The sequence below is a fragment of the Pieris rapae genome, chromosome 1 (genome assembly GCF_905147795.1).
Source record: "Pieris rapae chromosome 1, ilPieRapa1.1, whole genome shotgun sequence".
In the NCBI taxonomy this organism is placed as follows: domain Eukaryota; kingdom Metazoa; phylum Arthropoda; class Insecta; order Lepidoptera; family Pieridae; genus Pieris; species Pieris rapae.
The window spans coordinates 9,109,150-9,117,802 of NC_059509.1; the positions used below are offsets into that span (position 1 = coordinate 9,109,150).

Consider the following 8,653-nt stretch of genomic DNA (forward strand, 5'->3'; position numbering starts at 1 on the left):
CTAACGTGTAATACATTAAATAATAACAAAGCGGTGTTGCGATGATATATCTGTTGATATAAATAGAAAGTAAATTTCTCATTGCTTAAATGATAAAGAAGTTTCACTTGAATAATAATATAAATAACTTTCGATACCTTCAAAATCTTTCCAAAATTTCCACCTTCATGAGATGACAGTGCGTGTAAATCAAATAATTAATAAAATAATCGCAGGAACCGCCAAAACCGCATTCCAAAGAAGCATTTTTGCGATGAGAGAGTATACTAGTTTCACATGGAAAATTTTAGTTTCGCATTGAAGTACTGAATATTGATTATTAAAATTATTATTGGCTCATACAAATGTTTCCAGATGTTAGCTTTTAGAATAATGTCAAACACTTGGTAAAGTTGTTGGTATTTTTAATATAAAAATACTTATTAACTAAACAGAACTTCAATTTTAAACAGCATAAGTTATCAAACTATTACTAATCAATTAACGTTGCATCAAGTATTCTATTTTAACTTAAGTAAAACCACTTCATGTAATTACTATTAATCCTTAAACAGTTAGTTTAGTTTAGTTTAGCATTTTCATAGAGGGTTACGAGATATTTTCCTTAAATATTATTATTTGTATTTATTATGTATTGTAAATTCGGGTTAAAGTCAAATAAAGAATGATCAAGAAACTCAATAAGGCGTTAAACACACATGATTTTGGTCGTGACCAAGACGTTAATATAACTAGTGTTAAAAACTACTCGCTCGAAAACCTATTAGGTTTGGGCCTCAGATATCTGTTTCGTGTTCATTTATTTTTCGTAATAGGCAAGGAGGTGATCAGTTTCTGTGCCTGACTCACGACGTCAATTTTTTGGGTCTTTGGTCTACTATATTTTTCTATATGCCAGTTTCCTCACGATTTTTCCCTTTACCATAAGTGAGAATGTTTAATGAATCTGATGAGATCGTAGGTTGAGAGTCTACTAACACCAGGTTGAAACTACTTGTAACTAATATATATATAAACTCCTCCGAAACGGCTTTCCCGATTCTCATGAAATTTTGCGTGCATATTGGGTAGGTCTGAGAATCGGACAACATCTGTTTTTCATCCCCCTAAATGTTAAGGGTGGTCCACCCCTAAAATTTTTCCTTTTTATTTCTTCAAGATACACCATACAAAAATACATCAACTTTTATTTGTTAATAAAAATTTTATTTTTTATGCAAGAATTTATTTTTATTTTATCATAACTTAAAATAAAAAATTTCATATGACCCTGAATTTTTTACTCCTCTACCTCGACCAACCTCTATTTTTATTTGTTAATTATAAACTTTAATTTTGACAATAAAAGAAATTCATGCCTCTCTCAATTTTCACTCTTATACGATCAACCCCTATTTTTACATCCCGATTTTTTTTAAATCTATCCACAGATCTGCAATAAGGTTGCATATTATAATTGTAGTAGAATTAAAAATATGTTTCCTAGGAATAACAAACGTGGCAAAACAACGTTTGTCGGGTCAGCTAATATATATATTTATCATAACGATGTTCATAAGTGTGCATCGTTTTACCGTAATGAATGAATGATTTTGAATTGACGTTCAAAAGTGTAAAAAAATAATATTGACACAGTTTTTTCATAAAAATGAATTAGTTACTGACAACATACATCTTAAGAGATTTGAAATTGACTTTTTAAAATAATAATTATCCAATTAATATTTCTTCGAACTTATATAAAAAAAACTTCAACGGTTTTGTTATGAATACATTGTGGAGACTTACAGAATAAAAATATTCACACTCGTACATTGTTGTTAAAACTGTCTCGTTTTTAAGGTAAAATATAACGCCAAGAAAATATCGAGTTAGTATAGACAGCGCGCCCTCCAGTTAGCTGCTCCCCTATGTAAGCTTGCTTTTATACTGTGCATCATTACATGAATTTCAACTAAATATACTTACTATATTCACGACAAATTCATGTCAGTTTCATTGAAATATTAATTGGTACTAAGTGTACTGAATTAACTGGTTTAGGATTTGAACGATGTCATTGATAGTATTGTCTTTTATTAACATAACTTTTACACATTTAAGGAAAACACTTTTTTACGGATTATAGTTATGTATTATTCTATTTAAACAATGTAATAATAATGGATGACTCCGTGAGCAATTTCTGCAGTAACCTTACATCTTTTAGTCGATACCAACTACGGGGAAATAAATACATATAATACAACATTTTCTGCAGCTGTGATACTTTTTGACATTTAACACCTTTGTCTTCAGCCACTGTGTGGGGTTTACCAGATTACAAAAAGATAAAACTTCTATCTGAGAAGTGCCCAACTGTGAGGACTATCATCTCAATAATAAACTATATATTTCTACTGATTTCTGGAATTGTGATCAAAGTAATATTATCATTATGAATTCGTCTTAACCTCGTTACTCCCAAACGGACTGGCGGATATGAGATTCTTTGAGACACAATGACTGATGTTCCAAATACAGCTTCTATCTTTTATAATGAAATTTTTTATGAGTTCACGGTAAATTTTTTACAGACTCCTATAATTTAAAACTGGTTTTAACATATCTCGATATGGTTATACATTTGAAGAGTACCTACATGAGCATTCCTAATCGATCAATGAATTGAGTTGTGTGTAAGAAATAGAGAAATTTTGTTCGGTTCAATCGATCAACCATGACTTATTTTCTTATAAAGATCAATGACGACTTCCTAATATAAAATTATTGCAGTGGAGCGAGGACGGAAATCGGGTTCCTTGTCATTTTTCTTCATATGTGAACTCTATTAATGTGTGTGTCAAAAAATAATTATTGTTTTATTGTCAAAAGTATTATATAACCATTTAGAGCAGTGATTCCCAAAGTGGTCTATGAAAACCTGCAAGGGGTCTACGTCAGCGAAAATAAAAATTTGGCCGTCCATGTAATGAAAATGGGTGTCCACGATAGTGGATCTCAACACATATACTGATAGTACCTATTTACTTTTAATTATGTATATCATACTATCTTATAATATCAAAACATATACATTATTTATAAAAGTAGCTATGAAGAAAAAAAAAATTATATATGTTTATAAAATTATGTAAGTTGTAGGATGATGGTATTCGCATTGTGGTCGGTATACATTTTGAACTTGTAAAAACAAAAAAAAATCATCTAATAAATATATAAATTAATAATAGCATGTGTTTTTACTTTTAAGTTTTTTAAACCTAAACTTCACTACATTTAGAAATTTACAGGAAATCAATATCAGGTAAGTAGGGGGGTCTACCCAACAAGGAAAAACATGGCAAGGGGTCTAAGACACAAAAAAGTTTGGGGAAATCTGATTTAAAGTATAAAATTACTAGGTATATCATTTAATAACTGTATAATTTAATTTTTAGGTTAATTCAAGTTCAGTTCCAGTTTGCAATAGGTTCTTTCTAGAACATTTTCCGAGATTTCCGAGGTTGTAAAATACGAAAATATTACAATATCTTAAAGTTTTCTTGACTTGAGGAGGCGGATTTTTTTCAAGCGCTTTTGAATAGTCATTAAGAAAGTTGAACTGACTTAAGTTTACTAAGAAGTGGCTAACAAACTTACCGAGTTGCCAATCTAAACTTGAATATATATATTAACTTTCGATGTTATTTTGCTAGCAAAATTAGTGCTGTGAAGGTAAACATAAAATAGATCACTAAAGGCTGATTGTTGAAGAAAAAGGTATCAAAAGAAACGATGCAATTTAAAATATTGATTGGAAAAATAAAGGGACTGATAATATTACGTACTACATTATAGTTATTATATTCCTTAACATATCAGATCGGTATGATTTCAATATGCAAAAAGAATTCTTATCACAAACACTGAAGTAATAAGAAAATTGGAGTACTTAACATTTATACTGTCTCGACAGTTTATACAAGCTCTCTGTATATTTGATGAATATACTGATTATATTTTGCCATATATTTTTTTCGTTGTAATTTGCCTGAGCATTTATTATTTGTTGTTATAGTTTTATAATAAAATCGTCCAACCTACGAATAATATAAACCACAATATGGTTAAATCAATTAATATAGTTGAAGTGTGAATGATAATTGAAATAATTAAACACTGTTAGGACTCATCTCACTCAAGATCCTACTTGCCATAATATACAATTTAAATTCCGCAAGAAACGCAATTAGCAGTTACTAATTACATAAATACTAATTAATACTTAGATACAAAAGTTTAGAAGAGGCTTTCGTCTTTCTCTTTGTATCGTAGTTTATTTAGGCTTTGAGTTATAACTACGGATTTTAGATTTATACTTTCATTACATCATTTGAAGCAACGCAAGAAATAATATGATTGTTATCGCATTGCGAAACGGTATGCTTCAGGCGCCCCGAGTACATTGTCTAACGCTTTTTAATATCAAAAATATATTATTTTTGCAAAAATAATTGTGTACCCTTTTTATATGCCATCTGTGTTGATATTAGTAGAAAAATCACATTAATTGTAATAAGTTGTTATAGACCCAAGCGCCAAACTGGAGCTTATCTTATATTATAAAAAAGCTTTTATTCCGAACTTTTTTAATAAACAATTCTACATTTGTGTCTTTTATTATTCTAACTCATTGCGACAGTCGGTCATAATATTACCAACATACGACAAACCTTAACAATCTTAAATACAATTTGTAGCAAATACGATAAAAACGTTATCTTTAATACGGCAAAGAGTCGTACACTTAGCTACCGGATTACTTTATCTCACCGAACAAGAGCCTTCACTGATTATTTGTAGAACATATAATTGAAGAATACAATATCTAAGTCTATTCGAGAGAAGCAAATTGCGCAAACAACTACGTACACAGTTCACAATCATTAAGCACTTTAACTAAAAATTGCATTGCGTCTTGATATATTTGATACCAATTTCAAAAACATGCTAGATGCATAGTACAACATACTTTATAAAGTATGATTTCTTAGTGACGCAACTAAAATTTAGCCCTTCGCAGCTATCGTCTTACACAGCATATAATCTAAAGGAATAGATGTATTCATATAACATAAAAAAACAAATTACATTACTTTAGAACGTTGCACAATTTGAATTGGAGTCTAAACTCGACACGAGTTTGCGCGTTGTCGAATCGTCGATGACCGGTCACTTTCCGAACGGAAATCCCTTGGCATTTCGTAGAGATGTGGGCTCTGTCTGCATATTTTGCCGCATTACCTTTGAAGGTCTTCAGATGAGTTGTTCAGACCCACTGCTAAGTTTTATCATCGCAAATCAAAGCAGAATACAAAATACCATCCATATCACCCCGACGCCCGGCGTTCCAGATCTGAGAGTTTCTTAGAGAGTTTCTCGGCATTTTTTGCCGAGCACCACCTCTATGTGGAATCGAATCCTACTAATATTTTGCCAACCAATTTGACTTAGGGTGCTTCAAGAAGAGAGCGTACCAATTTTTCAAAGGCTGACAACGCACTTGCGAGCCTTCTGGCAATATGTCCATAGGTGCCATTATCACTCAACATTCATGAGCCTCCTGCCGTGGTAGGAAACGGCAAGAGGCTATGTTACATAAAAAGTGTCTTATAACATTTACACAGACCGCTAATAAATATTCAATCGCAACATTGTAGCAAATTATTTAAATGTTTTATTTGCTTTGGCTTCACAAAATCGAGGCTACAGATTCGCTATGTACTTTCTTTATTATTAACGTCATTAATTTATCTTATCAACGCTTCTCAGTCTATTTAAATACTTTTACGTGGGCGAACTTCAACACATATGTGGTAGTCGTAATTAAATGAAAGATGTATATAACTTCGTTTTAATGTCTATTATTGATAGCTGTTGAGTAAAAACTGATAATTTTCTTTAAGATAAGGTAAGTAGAAATGAATTTCTTAACAATGATAATATAGTAGTAAATTAGTGATAAATATATTTGTATTATATAAAAGAATACTATTATAATAGGTATAATTACAAGACATATTTAATTTCTATTTTTTTAGATAATCATGGTTTTTGGAAGTAAATGGTCACCAATAAATACGGACGAGATTCCGCCGCCAGTAGTTCCAGGAATTTATCGCCCAAAAAATCGTAAGTACGCTGCTTGAAAAATATAATCTGCATGATATTATTACATATATACGTATTTTATCAAATGGACGAAAATTAGACGTGCGGCATCCAGAATTATGTGCTCGCCAACCTTCGAAATAAGAGTCTAATTATTGTGATCCTAATCTAACAGCCATTAATGATTTACACACTAAGACAATGTTCATTTTATATAAAACAATTAATTGTTGTCTCAGTCAGATGTTATCAAATTTAACTACAATTACTGTTTTCAGGTGTGCCAGGTATTAATTCATACACACGTAGAAAAAACGTACGTGCCGTACTCAAAAATGGTTACCTGAATATCGAAAGTAAATCAAAACAAAGGCAACTATTCTCCAACTACATCGTTGCACTTGTTGAAGCAAGGTGGAGATGGACCCTTCTCAATTTTGTAAGCGCACACACATTTCTTTGGCTTTTTTTTGGCACCATCTATTGGATAATTTCTTATAACCATGAAGATTTCTTACCTGTATCCATTTCTCAAAATGCGTCGAAGACAACACCGTGCATACGAAATCTATATGGGTTTACCTCGGCTTTCCTCTTCAGTATCGAAGTTCACACAACGGTCGCATATGGAAAGCGAGCAATCACACTCGAATGTCCCCAGACTGTAACTGCGATGTGCTTACAATGCATTGTGAGCTCAATATTCCAGGCAATAATGGTCGGCATACTTTTCGCAAAGTTGACTCGTCCTCGAGCCAGGACGCAGACAATTCTCTTTAGCAGACAAGCAGTTATAAATCTGAGAAATGACAAATTCTGTCTAATATTCAGAGTTGGCGATATGAGGAAGTCTAGAATATTGAATATAAAGCCTCAAGCCTACGTAATAAGGTTTCAATCTGAGCAGAAGCAAATGAATATTAGCGATCAAATTGAATTGAATGTTGACGTAGATGAATGCGAACAAACTTTTTTTCTATGGCCAATTACGGTGGTCCATTGCATAGACGAAAAAAGTCCATTTTACAAATTATCAGCAGCTGACCTCTTGTGTAGTAAAATAGAAATACTCGTAGTTTTCGAAGGTATGATAGAATCAACCGGTCAATCGGTGCAAGCGAGGTCGAGTTTTATAGAGTGTGACATATTTTGGGGTCATAGATTTGCTACGATGATTGGCTATGATACGGAGAGGATGATATATGATGTCGATTTTTCGAAGCTATCAGAAATTCAACAGGTTGACACACCTTTGTGTTCTGCGAATGAATTTAGCACATTGTTATCGGTCCTTTCGGACACTTCACCGGAGTTCACTACATCGCATGAATTTAATGAATGGACGTGAGATGTAACAAAGAGGTGATTAAATTGTCCGGGTAACCCTCAATATGTAACTGAATAGCTTCATTTGTCAATTCAAATATGTATCTTCATTTTTATTTAGGTCATCTATAACGGATAAAACATGAACTTAATACATTACTTGGACAACTCAACCTTTTGAGTGCCTTTTGTAGAAGTTTTATTGAAAAGTGTTACTACACTTTACACAACTGTGTTTAATACTATAATTAAGCTTTTTCAAGGACAATGAAAATAAGTTTAAATAATATTCCTTGCCGGTGAAATTTATATAAAATACTCAAAAATTAAAATATGCTTATAGAGTCAGATGCTGAAGCTACTAGACCAACAGTGCTAACACAAAAGTGCTATCTAAACACAAAAAAAATCTCCTCAAATTTAGAACAAGATTTGTGTTCGTAAAATTTTGTAGTCCTTTTTCTATTCAAAGTTAACCGAATATGTGAAGAATTAATAACAAGATTTAAGATGAGCCTTAATTAGTGACGGTTTTGTCTATGTTTCAGAATTAATTGGCAAAAGGTTTGAATCAAATGGCTGAAATCGAGATCCTATTATGTTATGAAAACATCTGGGGATCTAATATCGAATTATTGTAAAATAAGACGTGTTTACTGTTCATTAAAGTTAGTTAGTTTGTTATTGTGAGTTGTTTTACACTGTGTTCTAAGTTTATGCTCCGAAAGCAATCAAACATCTATTAAAATGTTTTATAATTTTTAGTCCTTTTTACTGTTTATCATTAAAATATCTTAAGGATTACAATACTGATTACTGTATAAAAGTAATTAAGTGATTTCTTATTTATATAAACGACCTCCCATTCTTTGTCAACGAAGTTCATGAGATGGTATTGTTTGCTGATGACACTTCACTTTTATTTAAAGTGAATAGGAAAAACATATTATTGATCGATGTAAACAATTCCATCTCTCGCATAGTTAACTGGTTTAAAGTGAATAACTTACTGCTTAATGAGAATAAAACAAAATGTATTATATTTACAACTAATAACGCAAAGCGAGATATTGGTAACCTGAAAGTTAAGGACAGGGAACTAAACTTTGTTGACAAAACTGTTTTCCTAGGCATAACAATAGATAGTAAACTCCAGTGGGGCCCACACATAGAG

The 8,653-nt window shown here is 31.7% G+C and overlaps 1 protein-coding gene across 1 annotated transcript; it reads left to right on the forward strand.

Moving 5' to 3' along the window:
- Positions 1-5,836: 5,836 nt before the first annotated feature.
- On the forward strand, positions 5,837-8,239 carry LOC110998962 (G protein-activated inward rectifier potassium channel 4). The gene is made up of 3 exons (XM_022267783.2): positions 5,837-5,953; positions 6,084-6,174; positions 6,432-8,239. The coding sequence occupies exons 2-3, from the start codon at positions 6,090-6,092 to the stop codon at positions 7,499-7,501; spliced, it is 1,155 nt and encodes a 384-aa protein (XP_022123475.1). The 5' UTR covers positions 5,837-5,953; positions 6,084-6,089; the 3' UTR covers positions 7,502-8,239.
- The last annotated feature ends 414 nt before the right edge of the window (positions 8,240-8,653 follow it).

What these genes read in the sequence shown, in the direction of transcription:
- LOC110998962 (XM_022267783.2), top strand. Translation starts at nt 6,090, where the DNA reads ATGGTTTTTGGAAGTAAATGGTCACCAATAAATACGGACGAGATTCCG. An exon ending in AATTTATCGCCCAAAAAATC is followed by an intron (nt 6,175 to 6,431) that starts GTAAGTACGCTG and finishes TACTGTTTTCAG; the next exon opens with GTGTGCCAGGTATTAATTCA.